Consider the following 21938-nt stretch of genomic DNA (forward strand, 5'->3'; position numbering starts at 1 on the left):
AGAGTGGGATGAATTGAACATGGTGAATTTGCAAAAGAGCTCTCAATTTGGAGGGGGTGTGGCTGAGAGATGAGTTGCCAAACACACAAAGGAGTAAGACCTTTGCTGAACAGTAAAGAGAAAAGGCAGGGGTGGGGTGGGGGGTGGTGAACATGTCATTGACAACCAAGAGTGAAAATTGGAAACTTATTTTTTTAAAAAGATCAAAATGCATTATGTTCAGGGTCATAATTCAATGTCTTATTTATAAAGTAAGACATAAAAATATGTTTGGGTGGGGGTCGGCGTTCATAGGCCTTAATGGAATAGAGTTAATGCTTCAAATTGAAATGTATGGGCAGTATCAGAGAAGTAAAGCATTCAGATTTAGATTCAAGATTTAGATTCAAAAGCTTTGCATACATGTGCATACATGCTTTACATTCTTCTGTAGTGTCCCAGAGAAGAGGGTGCAATAAATAATTGACACGTAAGGGTTGGATCTGTTGCAATTTCATTTCTGAGCTGAGAAAACTGCATTCACGGAATGAGGTTTTGGATTCTGAGGGAGTCCTCCTGGGGACCAGTCCTCCCCACCCCTCCCCCACGGGCCCTCTCCACCCTCCTTCCCCCATAAAGGGCAGGCACCCCAGAGCTGGCTCTCACCTGTGGCAGGCAGGGAGCCCCCTCTGGCAGTGAACGTAGGGCATACGCCATGCCTGCCACATCCTCAGCCCAGCCCTGCATGAAATATGAGATTAAAAAAACAAACAACTTCATCCTGTCCTACGTTAGAAGTCACATTCACATAGTTTCTTATCACCATCATCCAATAATGAACGCTTTTCTCCTGCCCCCTTCTGTCCTTGAGCTCAGGAAGCCTGAGGGGTGGAAAGCAGATAAAACCCACTGAGACATCTCTTGGTTGCAGGAAACTACTTTATAGCCCCACTCTCAGAGAGCAAAGAGATAGACGGCCAGGAATCTGAGATGCTGAAGAGCATAGAGGTTTGAAGCTGCTTGTTAGGATTTAGACGTCTGGCCTGACATCCTTCCTGGGGAGGAGGATCCTTCCCCCGGTACCAAGGCCCATGCATTGGCGCATTGGACCCACATGCTGGAAAATGACTCCTTTGGACACATGTGTTTCCCTACCACTAAAGTCCTGGGCCTCTAGCACCCAGCCCAGAACAGGCCACAAGCCTGAGCTTAGGCAGCCCACTCCTGGTTGGGCTCAAACCTAAAACCATGGAGGGAAGCTAGAAAAAGGAAGGAACAGAATGTCAGTCGGAGTGTAGCGTCAACATGAACATACTGCAAGGTGAACAGCAACAGTAAGCCCTAACACTGGGGAGAATTCTTGACCTTCTGGGGGACTGCAGGGATACTCCTGGTGACTTAGGCAGGCTGAAGCAGGAGCCCTAGCAGGCCCTCCTCCCCAGTACCACTTCTTTCCAGGCCCCATGCCTCCTGTTTATGCATTTGCCATCTCCAGGCCTCAGGGAGGTCAGCATTAACATTTATAGAAGAAGAGATTTATATACAAAGATGTTAAATAACAGCCACAGGAGTCACCCGTGAAGCTGAGCCTGGCTCCTGTTTCTCCAGATCTGCTGACATTGTTCCCCTTGCCATCATTTCCTTCCTTCTTGCCTAAGTCTTGATGCTAGGTCTTTCAGACACTGCCCTTTCCTCATCTATCCTCCCACATAGGCAGGGCGACTAGCCATATCTGAAATGAGCCAAGAAGGAACAGTCACGGCTTTGACCTTTTTGGAAATCTCCCCAGAGGTTGGATGGAAAGATGATTTGGTGTTTGGAAAGTAATGAGAGTCCTTCAGCTCTGATAGGAACAGATCTGAGAGTAACAGCAATGGACGAATGGCCATGTAGTGCCCCAGTGGGTATGAGTCGGCCATTTTTGATATGAGTAAATGGTCAACAGTAATATGTTCTTCCTATGTGAGTAGGATAACCAGACAATGGATCTGACACTCAAATTATTAATAAATTTTATTTTGCAAATTTAAGTCGTCTTGGTATTTGTATATGTATGGATGATTTCTAGTATCACCACAGTAGATGGTAACTCAGAATAAATTACTTAAATTGCATTCAAAAGATGTTGCAAGTTTGTAAGGCTCTTTTACACATTCAAAGATATGTGCTTGCAATGCTCTGTAAAGCATCAGCCTACCAGTTCTGACGTAGGTCATGTGCAATCCACGTGTTAGTCGGTGAGAAGTTAAAAGAGGGGATGACCTGCTATAGATACAGCTGTTTAGAAAATGCCATGCTATAGATACAGCTGTTTAGGAAATGGAGAATGCTTCACAGGTGCAAGCAGCATAGAAATGCCAGGCTAACAAGGGTTCTTCCTAAACAGAGGTACACTGCCTCAGGAGCAGAGCAGACCCTGCAGTGGCTAGAAGAGTGTATGGGTTGCCAAGAGTTTTAATCAAAACTACAGTAGAAGTAGTAACACTGTCATAAAAGTGAAGACACAGAGAGAAGGGTACATAACTCACGGCAGTTAAGATAGAAATCTTAGGAATGAACTCTGCCACTGTGCTGCAGACTGAGGGCAGCAGGCGCTGAGCAGATGGTACAGAGGAAAGACGTGCTGTGGCCGCGTCTTGCTCCTTGCTCATGCCTCTTCCTTGGGAGAAGCGTGAGCTGCAGAATGGGCCAGCACAAGTGCTTAGTGTGTGGGGCTGAAGGGCAAAGGTCCAAGTAGAAGATGGGGCACTTTTGAAAGGTGATTAAAACAGGTGGAGACAATTTGCCCTCTCCTTGCAGTTCACACAGAGCCTCTAGGTTGGGAGAAGGAACACAGAGTTTGGGGAGAGAACAAGAGCTGCAACATCATTGGTGGGGGTTGCCACCTGAACTCTGACATGTCCCCAGACCACACCTGCTGCTGCTGAACCCCCCTTTGAGGACGATAGTGCAGACTCAGGAGAACTGTGCTGCTGCTTCTTGGACCATAGCAGTGGCTGGAGGAGGTCAAGCAAAGTCTCTGCTCTCATTCCAGAGTGGGGGCCACAGGGTAGGGATGGCGACAGGGCTTGTGGGTCTGGAGAATGCTCCTGTGGTGCAAGTGTGGCAAAGGATAGCCCCTGAGGGTTTCTGTGGCTTAAATGGACAAGGTGTATCGGTCAATGGAGAATGGGCTAGGCACAAGAGCTGTAAAGAGGTCACTTGGTCAAGAAGGAGGCCGCACATAGGAATGTGGGCATGGAGAGGACACAGCTGCACATCAGGGGAGCTGAGCAGCAAGGAGGAGGGTATGGGCCAGAGATGGCCCAGTCGCCAATCAGCACATCTGTGTGGGTCCTGGACAAGAGACAGCACAGGACAAAGGTGCTTCCAGACTGAGAAATGGGACCAATTCAGGATCCAGTTCCCATTTCCTCTGCAGGATGTGCCTCTAAGACCCCCAAATTCAGCTTCAACTGCTGAGGGTAACGATAGGAGGAGGGCTGACCGTGGGAAGGTAGCCACGCTTTAACCCTGAAGGGACCACAAAACAGCTGGTTTGGTTGAGTTCACCTAGAAAACTCTGTTTGATTTTTCTTTCCATTCTCCACCCCACACCCCCTAGGGTTTTTTTTTTTTTTTTTCCATCAGTTAAAACAAGGGCTCAGAGGTGAACCTAAAGTGAATTGTGTAAAACAAAGTTTACTCGCACATGAAACTGTGCTGAATAAATTCCTCACTGCATGTACTGGGAGGGTTTGGTGATAATGTGAAGTCAATGTTTTTAACCCTTTAAGCCCAGGCTGCTTCTCTGGAATGTGGATTTTGAGGAGCTTGATTTTGAAAAATTGCATCCTGTCTCTAAACACAACTGATAGCTATAATTTTTCTAAAAATCTCTCTCCTGCTTAAGATGAGGCAATTCTGTTTAAGCTGATTATGTCCCTAAAAGGAGATTAACATTGTAATTTAGCTTTCCCCTCTTTAAATCCCAACAATTTACTAAGTAACTAAAGATAACGCTCTCCTTTAAGTACAAAATAGTCTGTTCTGAGGGTGAACCCATTATATTGCTAAAATTCTGAATTTGTTGATTAATTTTCTATTCTTCAAGAGTACTCTGGCTTTAGAAGTATCTGAAATTAAACTCTTTCCTGTTAAATAAGCATTTTCCCACTGACTTTATATTAAAGTAGTCATTTCCCCACTTTTTCTTCTTCCCTCCATCCATCCCTCTGTCTCCTTCCCTCTCTTTCTTTATCTCTGTCCTTCCTTTTCCCCCCTCCTTACTTTCTTTTTTTATGGTAACGGGGTTGAACCTAGGACCTCATACTTGTCAAGCACACCCTCAATCACTGAGCTACATCCCCATCCTTGTTTTTGAAACCTATTTTACTCTGGGATAGTCTTGCTAAGTAGCCCAGGCTGGTCTTCAACTTTTGATCCTCCTGCCTCAGCCTCCTGAGTGGCTGGGATTACAGGTGTGCACACTATGCCCAGTGCCCCACTTTTTCTTCTGACATGGTAAAGAAAGGTCACGTTCGAGAACGTAACTCCTCCAAATATAATTTAATCTTTCAGAAGCACTTGAGCATCTTGTGGTATCTCAGGGTCATATGTATTCAAAGTCCCATTCTATACAATGAGAAATACATACAATGAGTTTGGTATAGATGACTGTGGATTATGAAATATGCTTCTGAATTGATTTACAATACTGCGTTATTCATCATGGTACCTTGCTCTCATGATAAGAGGGCAGAAAGCATTTCCCCAAAATTATTTATTCAGCCTTATTTCACTGGAAGTTTACTATGAAAGCAATGTACTAAATATTCAGAAACCATGTTTTTTTTTCCCCTGCATGATTCACATTGTTTTGTTTTATTATTATAATCTGAATTACCAAGGTCTTGAGGTTGAAAAAGAACTGTGTTTGGTGGCTGCTCTAGGACTTGAGAAGAAACTGGGCCCTTCTCACGATGGATTTCTCTACAGTGAATGTGGGATGTGGGTGTCGGCTCTTTAAATTCAGTGCTATCCTTTAGGATTATATAGCTTTCTTTTCAAAATTCTAAAATCTATTTTTTAAAGTGGTATCTCTAATGGGGAGGACTAATGAAGGATTTCCTTATGTTTGCAATGCAATAAATCAATTCAATACATCAAATCTTGGTTAAGTCAACGGTAGTTACAGTATGTTTAAAGTGTTTTTTGTTTGTCTGACTATATTATTTAAATGTAAATCAGATTAGTGCAAATACTGAATTTTATTGCATGTATTCATGCTGAAATTATAAATTTCCAGCCAATAGGGTTTCCTGGGGGTGGGGGGAAAGCATTTTGATGTGCTTTCACAGTAAGAACAGATAAAGAAGGTCAAGCTGGAGCAAGAGAGACCCAGAGGAAGCATTTGCTAAACAAATAAGAACAAGTATACCTGTTTCCCCGGCTCTCCAGCTATCTTAAGAATCAGTAATTTTCAATTAAAAAAACTTTTCTTTAAAAATGAACCTTTCTGGAGCTGGGACTTTAGCTCAGTGGTAGAGTGCTTGCCTGCATGTGTGAGGTACTAGGTTCGGTCCTCAGCACTACATAAAAATAAATAAATAAAGATATTGTATCCATCTACAACTGAAAAAAATTTTTTTTAAATGAACCTGTCTGAACACAGGAAGATTTTATTTATTTTTTTATTGCAAATGTTATCAAAGATCATCATTATGTGTGACTGGCATTTAGAAATGCCTTTTGGTGATTAAGAGTGGCTCTGGTAGAGGGGAGGCCTGGCAGGCTTCAAGATGATTAGATCTTATTCTGAGTCTCCTGTGTTTCCTTCATGATGGCACTGTATGAGCACACCACTGAGAAGGGGTGACTGACAGGACGGAATTCAGATGAAGGTGCTGACATTCCTGCCCTTTCCGCAGTAGAGATGCACATATGCAGAGCGGAAGGGGTAGGCTATCGGTCACTGTGTTCACAGACAGGGCAGATACAGCCATATTTTTTATTCAATATCTGATAAAAATAATTCAGGTGTTTCTTCTTCTCACTTATTAGATAGCAGTTTGGAAAACTTTTCCTTTAACATATCTATTTTTTTTTGTCTTTTTAAGTACAGCACCTCATGGGTAGAGGGGGTGAACTTCATATTTTTCTTTTAAATCCAGAAAACATTCTACTTTGGAGATAGCAAACCACTTCTTCCATTAGGTGATGGGGAGGGGAAGTCTGAAACTTGACTTTAGGTCACGGTCTGGAGGGACCACATTGGTGAGGCCATGTGGTCTTGCATGTGCAGAGCAGAGTTGTTGTAGAAGCTCAGGTAGTCAGGTGACTCAAGGGCAACTCTTTTTTATTAAGATAGTAAGTGCTTCATTTTGTAACATGAATTGGATATATTAGCAAATCCTTGTCCCACTAGAAGAGAGAACTTTATTTTTATTGAATCTGGATTTAGATCACCTACCTGCAAATTCTTGTTCAATGTTGGTGGAGCAGGATCTTGGGGACCTGCTTTCTGGTGACCAGGAGTGGAGCCCAGATATAAGAAAGGACCTACAGGTGTGACCTGGCTTTGATAACAGAACATTTCCTGTGATGGACTTGAGTCTTTTGTGTTGTTTCTCGCTTCGTGTTGGTGGACAGTGGTGATGTGGGCAGTTCTGTGAGCCACATGTTGAAGATGACAGAGCCGCTCTCAGTTTGGGTGAATTAATTCCTGGAGGGGCTTCCTGCCTCTAACCCCTGCCCTTACTCTGACACCATAAGAGAAAGGGTCTTCCTGGTTTTGAAAAATGTGATCATGATGCACCTTGCTATGGTTTCTTCATGTTCATGGAGTTTAGGATTTTTTGAACTGATTGGATCTGCAAGTTTACAATTTTTTTTTTCATTAAATTTGGTAAATTTTCAAATTTTTATTCCTTCAATTTTTTGGCCCTCTTGCTCCTTTCTCTCCTCTCATTTGGTGACTCCAAATACTAATTGATGTTCATTAACAACCTGTATGTTTTCTTTTTTCTTTCAGTTTTTTATTTGAGATAGTTTCTATTCCCATTTTCCAGGTCACTAATTTTTTCTTCTACAGTGGTGGGCCTCTCCTTCCTGCTTCAGGCTGAACATCACCTCTGTTCAAGCCCTGTCTCTGGGAGACTTCCAATAGAGCAGAGTCCTCAGATACCCTGGTGCTGATTCTGGCCCAGTCCAAACCCATGAGGCATGATGCTTCGTGCCCCGTTTTCTTCACAATCTTTCAAAATTCTTTTCAAAACAGTCTTTCTTTGCATTTAAACCTCTGGCTTTTCCTCACACTGTTAACTGGGACAGAGGCAATTTACTTTGTCTTAGATGTCAACTCATGACTTTAACTTCTCTTTGTTGAACTCCCCTAATCTTGCCTGGTTCTCTTCCCTGTGCCCACTGAGCACTAAGCTATGCTAATCAGTGTCCTTCCTCAGGCCATTGTCCCTGTCTGTAAGAATAAGTCTCGAATTTCCTGGTTCCCTGACATTTTTTACTCAATTGGTCCATGTGGTCACAGATTCTATTTCCTTCTTCACTAAGTCTCTGTTGCTATCATGTAAGCTCATGAAATACTGACGTATTATTATCCAAGTATTCTTTTCTCCTATCTTTTTTTTAAAACCAGTGGGAGCATATTCACATTTTAGGGGGGAAATTGAAAATACAAAGATTCCTAACATGCTTGACTTCATAGCCAGTACAGATTTTATTTTTGTAGTTTAATCCCTGAGTTTCCATAAAGTTCAATTACAATAGAAATATCCACAAATAGAGTGAAGAAGCATTCATTCACATTTTGGAAATCTTCGGGCTACTATATCCAATTGTTTTAATATTCTGCAACAAACAAAACCATTGTACTGTAAATGAGAAAAAGGTAACTGATGTCCATGTCGGCTATGAAAAACATGTATCACTTTGCTTCTGCATAATGCCATTATTTTTTTCTGATGCCCATAAACCAAGTAATGAGTGTTTTAAACTTTAAAAAGTGTTTAGGGCCATTATGAAGATCTAGTTTGCTAGTCAATTTGTCACAGAAAAAAAAATAAAGAGTGTGCAAGCTCTTCCCATAAAGGAAAGTTATTGTTTCAGACAATGAGGTCTATAAAAAGCTGTCTCCATGCAAAATTCTGGTGTTTTACCTTCACATTTCTGTGTTTGTTGGGCCATAAAAAGTTAAGGACACTAAAGAAATACCACTAAATTTTGACAATTGCTATAAAAACACATTCTTAGACTCTAGATTTCAGACAGCAATACAATCTGTGTGGAAGTCAATTGTGCATCCTGTCAATATTTTAATTATTCAAGAACTGTCTTTTGAAATAGACTTTTGAAAATAAGGGTTTCCCTGCTTGGTTTCTGCCCATTTAATTCACAATTTTCTTGAAGTAATTTGTTAGTGTTTGGTTCAATGAAATTTTTCCCAATCTTGTCCAAGAATTGTCCACCTCCCTTCCCACATTGTAAATTAATAAATTATGTAATAGATGTTGATAATATGATTGAATTATATATGTACCTGTGTATTTGTATTTTAATAAAAAGTCCCTACATAAGTATATATTTATTTACAACTGCACAGAATGTTCCTTAGTAGCAACTGACCCTGCTTGAGGACTAACTCATTTGTCTAGAATTATTCGGGAAGCAGAGCTTAGAATAAGACTGGCATTCTAAAATTCTTTCTGTCTTCTAAAATTTACTAGTGGCAATTTAACATGTTCTTGACGACAGAGGTCAGCACTATGACCACCAGTTATTAGAACAACCTCTGGGAGTTTTTCTTTCTTGCATCTGTATGTTTACTTTTCCTAACTCTTCTTTCTTCTCTCTTTGCCATCAGGGTATCTGCCCTGACTTTTTACTGTGTATCTAAATTTTCTAGTTCATGTCTACAGTGCGGACTGGGAAATCCAGTGGTATAGTTGTTAAACTGTCTAAAATACAGAACGACTTCTGTGATCTCGACTTCAGTTTCCCCTTCTTAATAGTATTTACTCTATAAAAATTTACCAAATAAATGTTCCCTGGATGTGTGTGGTCAGTAGTCACACTGGGGCAACTGTGCTACACTAATATATAGGCTTATATTCTGGAAACAGCAAGATGCTCTTTCCAGAATACACCGAGAATGATTGTCACACATCTTTCATAATTGGTATTATATAATCCAAAATAGGAGATAATTGGAGAACATAGAAATAGCGAACATTTTTCAAACCTGCCATTTTCTTACTCTTCACACCTAACTACCCACATCTGTCAGCAGTTCTCATGCTGGCCTGGTTGCCCCTGAGACACGAGCCTGGTGACTTGCACAGATACTTCCACACTGCAGGAACTGCAGAGCAGGGCCACACTTCTAAACCTGCAGCTTGCTAGCACAGCTGAGCCCAGATTCTGCAAAAACAACTCTATCAACTTTATTCTGCATAAAAAACATATTTGTTTTTTTTTAATTGGTTGTTCAAAACATTACAAAGCTCTTGACATATCATATTTCATAATTTGATTCAAGTGGGTTTTGAACTCCCAATTTTTCCCCAAATACAGATTGTAGAATCACGTCGGTTACACATCTACATTTTTACATAATGCCCTATTAGTAACTGTTGTATTCTGCTACCTTTCCTATCCTCTACTATCTCCCCTCCCCTCCCCTCCCATCTTCTCTCTCTACCCCATCCACTGTAATTCATTTCTCTCCTTGTTTATTTTCCCATTCCCCTCACAACCTCTTATATGTAATTTTGTATAACAATGAGGATCTCCCTCCATTACCATGCAATTTCCCTTTTCTCTCCCTTTCCCTCCCACCTCATGTATCTGTTTAATGTTAATCTTTTCTTTCTGCTCTTCCTCCCTGCTTTGTTTTTAGTTGCTCTCATTATATCAAAGAAGACATTTGGTATTTGTTTTTTAGGGATTGGCTAGCTTCACTAAGCATAATCTGCTCTAGTGCCATCCATTTCCCTGCAAATTCCATGATTTTGTCATTTAAAAAGCATATTTGTATCTGAATCAAAAGACCAAGTAATTGGTCATAAATGTGACCATCTGAAGATGGCCTGGTCCATAATATGCTACTAAATTCTTACTGATAGATAGATGCTTATGAATAGACAAAATCTACAAGAAAGACGTGTGGACAGGTACTGCTTGGGTTAAACACTGAGAATAATTGTTACACATCTTTCATAATTGACATTATATAATCTAAAATTGGGACATCTTTACTCAGCCAAGCAGTGGGGTACAGAGACAAGTGGAAGTTGGTGTTGGCCCTTCAGGGGCTCACAGACCAGATTTTCTTCTAGAGACAGTCTTAGCAGCTCAGCAAGGGATAGATGATCCATGATGCTGTTCTTGACCTTCGCTGGTTAGATGCTACATGGCTCTTGGTATACAGCATGTCTTTTTACTCTTGCTGATTCTAAGATTTTCCTTTTATTACCAGTTCTGAGCAACTGAATTATAATGTACTTTGGTATATTTTCTCATGTTTCTTGTTCTTTGGGTTCCTTGAGCTACTTGAATCTGCAAATTTCTGGTTTTCATAAGATGTGGAAGAATTTCAACCATTATTTCCTTAAATATTTTCTTTTCTGTTCTCTTCCTTCCCTTGTGGGAGAGTTCACTGCATTTCTCAAGATTACTTGATTCTCAAGATGCACTCTGCATTCTTCTTTTCTTTTGGATAATCTCCCTTATTGTCTTCAAGTTCACACACTTTTTTTTCCTTTTACAATAATCTGCTATTAATTCCATTTAAATGTAATGAAATGCCATAGTTTCAGACATGCTATTTTCAACTCTAGAAGTTTGATTTGGGTCTTTTACATATTCCTGCCAGATCCTCTTAACGTTTTGAACATAAAGAATCTGAGTTTAAAAGTCAAAGTCTTATATTCAAAATCTTCAAGTACCCAAAGACATTTCATGATTTTTAAATTATCATGATACGGAACTACATCTTTTTCAGGGAACATGATAGTTGGTTAAAAACAGAACTTAGATAGCACATTAGATTTGTCACCATCCGGATATCCAGGTCTTTGTACCTCAGGTTAGTCTCAGCTCACAGTCCCTTCCTTTCCATGCCTGTTGAGATAGTGCCATAAGGCAGGGGTGCTGGTGGGGACTCTTGGTCAGAAAATGTGACAATTCTTGGGCCATGCCATCTTGTTCCCATCTTTGCATCCAGGTGGTGATGGATCTGCATGGTAGAGAGTTCAGCATGGTCTTCTCTGTTTGAAGATGACACATGTGAGACCCATGAGGGGTGTAACCTGCTCAGGATCACCACCCTCTGAAAAGGCAGGTCCTGCGTTTGAACTGTGGTTTGAATAAAAAATTACGGACCATGTTAAGCTTACAGGGACATGAGATGTGAGGGCCACTTCAAAGAAGCGATTTCCATGAATGACCTTCCTAGTCCTATAAGGCCACACTCTGGCCTTCTGCCTGGTGGGACTCTGCTTTTGAAACTTGTCTGCACCTATCTCTGGTTGAAAGTAGGAGACATCTTCCAGCCTGGCCTGACCTGAATTCTGTAGGTAGAAACACTAGGGATGTTTTACAGGCAGGGAGGGAAAGGGACGATCATGTTCATTCCTCAGGCTCTCAAGGAAGCTTGAGCCTGTCCACACAGCAGCAAGCAGCTCCCCAGGCACACTCAGGGACCCGGCCCAGGAGCTGTGATGTCATCACAGCTGGAAGGAAGAGCTGGGGGTTGTGGCTGGGACTAGAGTAATGGAAATGAGGATGAGAGAGAGAGGAAGAGAGAGAGAGAGAGAGAGAGAGAGAGAGAGAGAGAGAGAGAGAGAGAGAAACAAGAAGGCTGACACTGGACCTTATGAGCACAAGGGAATGTGCAGTCACATGATGATCTGAGGCCAGGAAGAGTGACATCTATGCCTCTGAGCTTCTGAAAATTCTGTAGCTATGCGTCAATGTTAACATCACTTTGAAGAGAATGAATGTCAAAGAAAAGAGTGATTTATGAACCTCCCAAATCCTGACTTTGATATTAAATGGATGGAACATGATGGCAAAATCAAAACTTTTTTTTGGATGTTTTTTCTCTTGGCGTTTCCCCACACATTCTATCTTCATTTCTCTAAGAGTGGTCACACACTTTTATATTTTAATGCAACAAGGCAAATTGGTGCTTGTAACTATGATGACCATAGTCAAGAATTATTTTCCCTGGTGAATCTTTTCCTACCAAAAATCAGGATCTTGAGAATTTTCTGTGAAAATCAAGCAGGAATAGTGTCAGTTCATAAGGACTTGGAGAAAGGACCCTCTTAATTTCATCAAAATCATACATTTGTTTAAATGTTTTTGCCAAACGGAATTAACAATACTGTTCTCCTCTGTTAGCTCATGATTTAAAAATGCAAGGGGTCTTCTTTGGGGGCTGGGACCCAGTACAACATCTAGAATACTCATATGGGTGTTTGCAGATTAGCTCCCTTAACAGCCAATGATGGTGCTTTGAAAACATCCACATGTCACAATTGTCCCTGAAAGTCAAGCAGCTCAGCTGTCCCCATAGAATCACAAGAATTTCACAGCCTTTTCAATGATCATATTATTCACCAGTGGTCTTCAAAGACCTCTGAAACCTTAAGAAGAATTTCATTTTTTTAAAGTTTTTTTTTTCAACTTTCTAAGCCCAACAACTCAATATAATTGGTTTTTCTCCTAAACATCTTTGTTAGAATTGCACCTCTTGGAACTACACTTGCATTATTTTCTCAAGACTTGCTGCAACTCCAGAGTCTTTTGTATTGTAACGAACTAGCCATACCTTCCAGCTCCCTGCGGCCAAGTTCTGCAGGGCACCTGCCGCCCCTTCCAGCGTGTCTGGGTTTGAGCACTCAGAGAGCAGTGTGAGGTAGGGTTTGACTATGGAGGGGTGCCACAGCATCTGGATCCCTTTGGGTGGTTCTGCACAGTCTGGAAGAGGTCCTACTCCATCCCACTGGTGGAAGAAAAACGAGAGAGTAAATGTCTTTAACAACTTCCTCATATTTCCATCCTCAAAACCACAAACAAAAACAAAAGCAGGTGTTATAGAATCCAGTGAATACTGGCGACAGGGAGGGTCAACTGTTCAGGGATTAGGAGAGCCATTCCTGCCACAGAGAGCTTACGATGGAGTTTGTGGGGGGTTGGGACATGTATAGAGGTGACTGCAACTGGTAGCCGCCCAGGATTAGCTCTCTCAGAACTATTCTGACACAACTTACACCGGAAAGAACAAGCAGAGATGGGGTGGTTTTGGATGGGTGGAAGAAGGCTAAAGATCAAGGTAGCACATATTATATTTACATATATCAGCTGTTGCATAGGAAGTTCTCAACAATGGAAAGCCTGCACTAATGCAAAATTATAATAACTTATGCCTAACTCATGCATAAAAACTGTGGTCAATTCTTATATAATTTGTAAATACATATTTGCTTGATTTGTGGTACCATATTGCATCTAACAAACAAATGACAGAATGGATGAAAGAGAGAAAATTGCTATGGTTTATTAGATGCACTGACATGAGCTATAGGGAAATCTGGATCTTACAGCAATCCTGATAGTTAAATTTGCTTTGAATTAAACATAATGAATAATGGGAGAGCGTATAATTAAAAATTAATTACACATAATTTTAAAATTATGGCTTATATGCACAAAGAAATACCAGTCCACCACTAGAAATGAGAGTTATAAAGATTATAGCAACTTGGACAAATGATAACAATAAAAGTTAAATGAACAAATAAGATTCAAAGCACAATGGGAGATGGTGCTTTTCCCTAAGCAACATGCATCATAAAAACATGCAACAATTATAAAAGATGCTTTGATAAAATATTTGTCTTTAATTTTTGTCTACACTTCAAATCTTCTATCTTCACTATGACTTTTAAAAATATTAAAAATTGAAATAATGATTCTGACCTTTGATTACATGAAATTTTCGACTTTTGTGAAAAACAAAGGCAATGATTATAAAGAGGACAGAAGTGAAATATGCATATATTTGGGGAAAATATTTTCATACTTCTGAGAAAAACCACAGTAAAACCACGCTATTCCTTTATAATTTTAGAGTGGGGTACCAATCTGTTTAGCCCATTTGTATCCATTAATGTATTTAAAATCAATATAACATAAATGACACACACTAAGCTTCCTCACAGGCATTTTATGTACATCCATCTGTATGTGGGTGTGTATATGTAAATAAATGTGAAAACAAAACTCTATTCCAGAATCTGAGTTAAGTTCCTTAGTCTTGAAATTTTTACTGGAAGAAAATAGACATTTGCCTCATATCCTTGCAACATGAAAATGGAAATGTTGATAGAGATACTATAAAGTTATTTAACTGTCATAAGTAATTTCCAGAATTTTATTACTTATTTTCCAAGAGACAAATTCAAAATTCATGACCTTTTCCTCTCCATTATCATACAGCTTAGCTTAAGTCAGAGCTAAATGATGTCAATTGATGGATGTTGGACATCCCACTAAAGGTCATTTTCAATGAGTTTGTCACTCAGTTTCAACTTTATAAAAAGGAGGCTCAGCACATAAAGCATCTTGGTTTTTTAATCAAAATCATTCAGAGATGACTTTGCATGAAGCCTTTAGATGACTATTCATGAAGCCTGCACACCTCTTCCAAGTATTAACAAAAACACTGAAAGTGAACCGCCCTTGTCATACTGCTCCTGGTTCCTTATTTGAGACCCGCTCTTTGCATTGGACAGAAAGGACACTAGGGAAAGACACAAGTCATTTTGCAAGTGTGTCAACTTGGATGATGAAGCAGCAGTAACACTGGCTTCTCAAAGGAAGCCAGTTAGAGCAGCGAGTCTAGCTACTAATGTAACAAGAAACAGAAAAATATTTCCTTGGCTATTTTGTTTTTTCTATTTTCTACTTTATCATCCCCTTAAACATTTTAAATTAACATTATCATTTAAAGACCTAATAAGATCTAGAAAAATAAGAATACGAAATGTCAACTCAACAAGGATGAGATTTCCCTCTTCCAGAAGAGCTGACAGGCGAGCAGGGAGCGTAGGGAAGTAGCGTCTTCAGGCTCATCACAAATGTGACAGCTGAAGTGTAGAAGAGGGAAGTGTAAAAAGAGGGAAAGCAGCTGCATTATCTTTTGCTGGCTCTTCTCTTGTTCCACTTTTCCAACTTCTCCACGATAAAGCAGGATTAATAGTTATAGCTCTAGACAATTTTCTTCTGCTCTGACATGTCATCTATGTAGCTCTTAAATACCTTTTATTACAATCATTTCTTAATGGCTACAGAGAAACTCTGAAGGAAATAAAAGCACAATGGATGTGAATATAGATAATCTTTGATAGCAACTAGAGATAGAGTTCAAAGGGGATTCTTTGCTATTTCGGAACATTGATGGCCCCCTGGCAGGATAACACCAAAGAAAAAGAACTATTTCAAAGCCAGTTGATGTAACTGACCTTTATTCAAACTTTCATTGAGTTAATAGGGGCAAATGTATCAGTATCCATTAAAGAAGAGCTTTTCATTAATGAAAATGACTGGACTTTTTTCAAGGGTTATGTTAACATATTTGACATTATTTTGTCTAGCTAACCAACATCAACCAGGCAACAAAGCAGTGGTGTAGCTAGGGTCACACTTTGAAGTAGGTAAAAACAGATGAAAACTTTTTATTTCTCTTGGTGAGGATCCTTGAGAAATTGTGGGACATGCAACTCTTACCAAAATAGAAATACACCATTTATAAATTTAGATATACAATGCTTCTGTCCTAATGTTTCTACTGGTTCATTGAGTAAAGGCAAGTGGTGACTAAATCTTTATCATGTTCAAAAGGCTGACCAAACGAATAGCTATTTCGTCCCACAGAACACAGAACTGAATTTGTAAACCTTGTGCCAACTGTGTTTGATATTCACTCTATCTTGAGGACATATAACTGAAAATTCTTGGAATATTAAAGAAGAACAAAATTATGGCATTTGCCTATAAATGGATGGAGCTGGAGAATATCATGCTGAGCAAAATAAGCCAATCCTAAAAAAAAAAAAACAAAAAAAAAACTAAGGCTGAATTTTTTTCTCTGATATGTAGATGTTAATTCACAATAAGGAGGGGGTGGGGCTAGGGAAGAAGAGAGTTACTTTGGATTAGATAGAGGGGAGTGAAGGGAGAGAAAGGTATGGGGGTAAGAAGGATAGTAGAAAGAATCTGATAATTAGTGAAAATATCCCTTCCTGGCATGGTTTTACTCCCAGGCTTAACAATTAGATAAGTGTTCTGCAATTTTGTGCAACATATCTATTCATTACTTTTTAATAAATAAAAGGAACAAATGTAGCCATTCTTGATTTTTTCCATGTATCACTTTAAGATTCAAATTACACTTCGTAATTCATACACAGTTAAACAGGAAAAAGACTAGAGAATATGTTTCTAGTGTTAAATCTCCTTTAATTAATTGTCTTGTTTGTGGCAATGTAGGATTTTATGCATATATTCAGAGTTCATCAAGCTAAGGATCAAGTAGGTTATAATCAATCTGTGAGATTTTCTCATGGAAACACACACAGCAAGTGCTAAGAACAGTGCTTGTGGGAGAGCCTGCCAGCTACTTCTCAAACTCTCTGCCATGAAGTACTGGTGGGGACAGGCTGGCAGCAGAACAACGGAGGTGCTTAGAGGATGTGGAAAACAGATCATGGAACAAACCATGAGGCTGTTTTTTCTCATCCCAAATAGTGACTCCCTCTAAAACATACCAGCAGATTCTGTACTGGCTTTGAATGTACAACTCTGCTAATACAATAAATTTTTAAAAACTAGTACATGGTTTATTATCCAATTTCAAAATTGTATAGAATTAAAAAAACATGTATTTGCCTATCCAGAAGGTAATGCTTCAAATCTTTTTGGAAAGGAAGAGAATTTCAAGCTTCTAGAGTTAGCAATTTAGACACAAGGCTTTTTGACAGGACTGTGGTCAGGGCAGAGGATGTAGGATGGCGTCCTTAACCTGAGAGGGAATGTGATGTGTGGGATGTGCAGGTGGCTGCAAGGGTCCTGGGTGCTGTGCAGCTAGACAGCAGCAAGGACTTCTAGTGCTCAGGAGCACAGCAGATAATTGTGGTAACTGAGGCTGACAATGGCTTAAGGGCACATTTCAACACAGCCAGCAGAGAGGATTTGGAATGTTCTGTTTAAGGTGATGGATGTACCAATTCTGCTGATCTGATCATTATGTGTTGAATACATGCATTGAAATATCATACCATAACTCATAAATACATTCAATTTTTATGTGCCAATTAAAATTCAAAAACATTTAAAAACACTTTTGGTTTCCTTGTAGAGCCTAAGTTCTATTTGAATAATTTCTATCTTAGTTGGTTTGAGGATGGATTAGTAGAAGCCATTTGCTCTTTATATGAAGACAATGATAAAACTTAGGGAAAGAAAATTTGAAAGTTAAAAAAAAATCATAAAATAAAATAAAATTCCCAAACCAATCACCGAATGAATAAACAAAAAGGTCAAGATGTCAATATACTTTACAGAGACTCTATGACAGGAAGGGTTCTTTAAGGCACAGAGACTCACAGGACAACTATCATTATCACATTCATAAAAGCCCCTATTGAATAAGGAGAATTAAAAGACAGCTTCTCTTCCCTTTGAACTAGCTTACAAGGGCCCCAGTCTCTGGGGCAGCTGGTAATCTCTGCAGAGATATCTGGTTATCATAACAGGGGCAGGGTGGGGGTTGGTGGTGCTAATGTCCCCTGCACCCTGTGCTGAGTACTGAGGAGATACAATCAGGAAGCATTCGCTAAACGGGGAGGGGGATTTCAAGGAGAAGTCCACGTCTTCCCAATGTGCCTTGTTTCAGTCTCAGCCAGTCAAGCCTTCCCCAAAGAGGCTTTCCTGCTGAGCTGTATCTTGGGACGTAAATAGCAAAGGCTGGCATCGCCAGCAGAGCCCATCTCTATTATCTAGACTTCTCTACCAGCCAGGGAACATCAAAGCTCTTGCATATATGCAGCATAGTTTTTCAAAATGGGATTTCAGTGAAACAAACAGACCAAAGATGCTGCAGGAATAAGGGAAAGAGTCTGCATCAACAGACTCTTTAAGATCCCATTCTTCCTTCCCAGGGGAAGGAAACCAAAGCACAGTGAAATACTGGAAGAGAAGATGGCTCTGTGTAGGTAAACTGTCTGGGGATGTTCTCTCAAGCAGGATTTGGTTTAATCAGGCTGCAGTCAGCACTCAGCACTTTGGAAAATACTTAGGACCCAATCCCACATCTACCCATTGTCTGCTGCCACTGTTGCTTGGCTCGTCTGAACAGCAGAGATACTAGCTGATTTGCTTTCACGGTATTTTATAACCACTGCAGCCTTTTGGAGGTGAGAATAGAAAGGGCAGGTGAGGATCGGTGGCACCAATTTATCTGTAAAAAGCCATAAGACACATAATTCTTTGTGTTGACTCCTGGAGTTTCAAAGGCCAGGGGAGTTCCAGTGCTGCCTCAAGGCTGAGGCTGAGGGGAAGCAGAACTGGTGGCCAGTTAGCCGTGTCTGTGTGGCACTGCCATGTCAGGCTTTCCCCTGTACAAGACAGGAGGGCTCTGGCACTTGAGGAATTAGAAACCTCTGTCAAGAAGAGGCAAGGTAGGGTGCTTTCTGAAAAAGGCTCAGGACAAGAGACCTTCCAGGCTACCTGCCGATTCACCTTCCTGCATGTGCATGGGGCCGGGAGGGGGCACACATCCTTTGGGAAGAGGGAGGGAGGTTGGAAGAATGAGGCTGGCTAATGTGTGTGCCCTCAGAGCCCTGCTACCATAGCTGCTCAGCATCACGGGACTTACCTGACCCTTCTCCAAGTCACTGCTGGAAACACCCGGAACAGCAGGACGCTCCCCTGCCATTCTCTCTGCTTCCAAGTTCCCCTCCAAATCCAGGGAACCTGAGATGTGATGCTCCCTGTGATCTACTTGCTAAAGGGGCTTTGTGATCTACATGTCAACATCCCTCAAGATCACCATGGAATCTTGGTTGTTTGGTGATTTATCCCTCAAAAGAGAGTTAGGGCTGGGGATGCGGCTCAGTGGTAGAGCACTTGCCTAGCATGCATGAGGTTCTATATTTAATCTCTAACACACACACACACACACACACACACACACACACACACACACAGCAGTCTAGTACCCTGGACTTAACGACCAAGGCAATGTTCCCTCTCAAAGGGCAGCTGGTAATCTCTGCAGAGATATCTGGTTATCATAACAGGGGCAGGGTGGGGGTTGGTGGTGCTAATGCCATCTGGTAGGACCCAGGGATACTGATAAACACCCCACAATGCACAGCACAGACCCACAGCAGAGAATCACTCAGCTGCAAATGTCTCTAGCAGCAGAGCTGAGGAACTCTGGTGCAGTGATCCAAGACAGAGTATTGGTGGCATGGAGTACTGAGTGGCAAAATGTAATTAAGATAACTTGATGAGACAGCTGAAACAGAGCTTTAAGTCTGGAAATTCACAGAAAATAAATAAGCATCACTTTCAGATGCTTTTGGAGGTGAGGAAAAGGCAGAAGAAAAATCTCATTCATAGATACAGGAGAGTTTCTGCATGAAAACGTGCAGCTGATCTTTGCAGGAGCAAGTGGTTCACTGCTTCTAAGACATGATATTCCATGTCTTGAATCAACAAGCTCCTGGCATATGGTGGGGTTTTCACAGAGCAAGACTAGACTGGAAGCAGCCAAGAGGAGTGCGTGGCAGCTGAAAGAAGCAGATGGCTGGAGAGGAAATGGTATTGAACACAAAAGAAAAATCATGGTTACTAATAAGAAAAGGAAAACCGCTGGAGAGAAGAAAAACAACTTGTGATGCTAGGAAATGAAAAGCTGAGAGTTTCAACAGTGTCATGACAGGCAGTTCCATGAAGTGATAATAAGGAAATCAACTCCACATACCTAAATTGTCACTGGCAACGTGATAGATAAATTTTTGTTCATGTATCAAAAGCCTTTAAACACTCATTTGGTCTAGATATTTCATTTTGAAAATGTATCTTTAACACAGTTAAGGAGATAGGTGAGGTTTAACTACATGGGTGTTTATTACAGTTTACACTAGTGGAAAATTAGAAGTAACTTCATTTTCTAAAAAGAGGGACTGGCTCACCACATCACGGTATGCCCGGCAGTGGAATTCTCTCTAGCTCTTCAGCATTGCAGCGTAAAGAGAAACTTGCTGGCAGAGAGAAAGGTCATTCTGTCCAGTGACAAACTGCCACAGCACAGTCTACTATCCCCAACCTGCTCTCCCCTGCAGAGCTGTCAAGGTGGCAGGAGAGAAACCCCCTGGTACAGGTGAGAAGGGGCTGTGCAGTTTCCAGAGAATGTGCAAACAGTAAAATACATATAAGTTATTATTAGTAGTATATGCAAAAAATGTGGAATGAGTTCAGTGATAAGACACTTCTCTCATAGGAACAGGGAGCTCCTACAAACTCCCTTAATTATGTCACCACACCTCATTTTTCTGTATTAACAAAATGCCCAAGGATCACTCACAAAGGGTCCTGGTGACTAAATTCCTGCCTCCCTGGCAGCTCGGGTATTACTGTGAATCTTGCAGGGCACCTGGGTACCAGTAACAGTGATCTGTGCAATGTTGGGGTAGGGCAGGGCTCTCCTGTCTTTCCCCATCTAGCCCTGCACTGTAGCTATCAAGAGCCACCTTGGGTCAGAGTGGAGAGCAGCATCCTAAAGACAGGAACACCATAAGCTATAGGGCACCTGCCTCTGATGGCTGTAGATCAGAGTTCTGCACTGGTGGGAAATACACCTATCTATTGTGTATTTGCCTCCAGCCAATGGAGTAAAGTTATTTTTTGAAGGGCTAAACAAAGTTATGAATAAATGTGGTTGAAAAAGATTCAAAAGGGTATATGACCAGTTACAAACTATAATTGTGAGTTTCTATACAAGGAGGATAATGGAAATATGTACAGTATTTTATTCTTGTGCTTAATACTGTTTTACTTACATATTATTTACATGATATGTGTGTGTGTGTGTGTGTGTGTGTGTATATATATATATATATATATATATATATATATATATATATATACATATATATAGTGAATCATATATATGGAGCAGGTANAAGAGACTATATATATATAGTGAATCCTTGAAATCTGCAGGGGATTGGTTCTAGGACCCTCAGAAGATACCAAAATCCACATATGTTCAAGTCTATTATTAAAAATGGCATAATATTTGCATATAAGCTATGCACAACTCCTATTATCATTATTATTATTATGCTCAACTCTAGGTTACTTATGATATCTAATACAATGTACGTGCTATGTAAATAATTGTACCATATTGATTAGGTAATAATGACAAGAAAAATATGTACTTGTTCAATACAGATGCAATTCTTTTTCCAAATACATTCTCTCTGCAGTTGGTTGAATCTATGGATGCAGATCCTTGGCTTGTTATTATTAGTAGTATATGCAAAAAATGGCTATGGAGGGCCAACTGTATTCACACTTAAAATTAACATCTGTTTTGTTTGAAATAAGGAGAAACCATCACTGAAAGTTTATATCTCTAGTGTGGGTATTTGAATTAGTAACAGATTTTGCATTTGTGCCTTGAGACCCTGCCTGCTTGGAGCAAAGTCTCCCCAGAAATGAAACAGAAGAGTCCTGAAATAAACTCACAGCAAGAGTCACAGGGCACAGGGACCATGGTCTGAGCACCATTCCACATATGTGGTGCCAGGTGCTGGGTGGATAGAAGTCACAGTCAGAAATAAGACCCCACACAATCCTTCCCCTCTGACATTCCCTCTCTGTGG

At 40.5% G+C, this 21938-nt stretch overlaps 1 protein-coding gene across 1 annotated transcript in view; it reads right to left on the reverse strand.

Moving 5' to 3' along the window:
• Positions 1-21938, reverse strand: part of Ctnnd2 (catenin delta 2) — an 869206-nt gene that overhangs the window by 107457 nt on the left and 739811 nt on the right. Inside the window, exons 15-16 of the mRNA XM_048814198.1 lie at positions 12809-12982; positions 646-720 (exon numbers count right to left, since the gene is read on the reverse strand). Of these exons, the coding sequence (XP_048670155.1) occupies positions 646-720; positions 12809-12982 (249 nt within the window). The remainder of the gene's footprint in view (positions 1-645; positions 721-12808; positions 12983-21938) is intronic.

This window comes from Marmota marmota, unplaced genomic scaffold, assembly GCF_001458135.2.
Source record: "Marmota marmota marmota unplaced genomic scaffold, marMar, whole genome shotgun sequence".
In the NCBI taxonomy this organism is placed as follows: domain Eukaryota; kingdom Metazoa; phylum Chordata; class Mammalia; order Rodentia; family Sciuridae; genus Marmota; species Marmota marmota.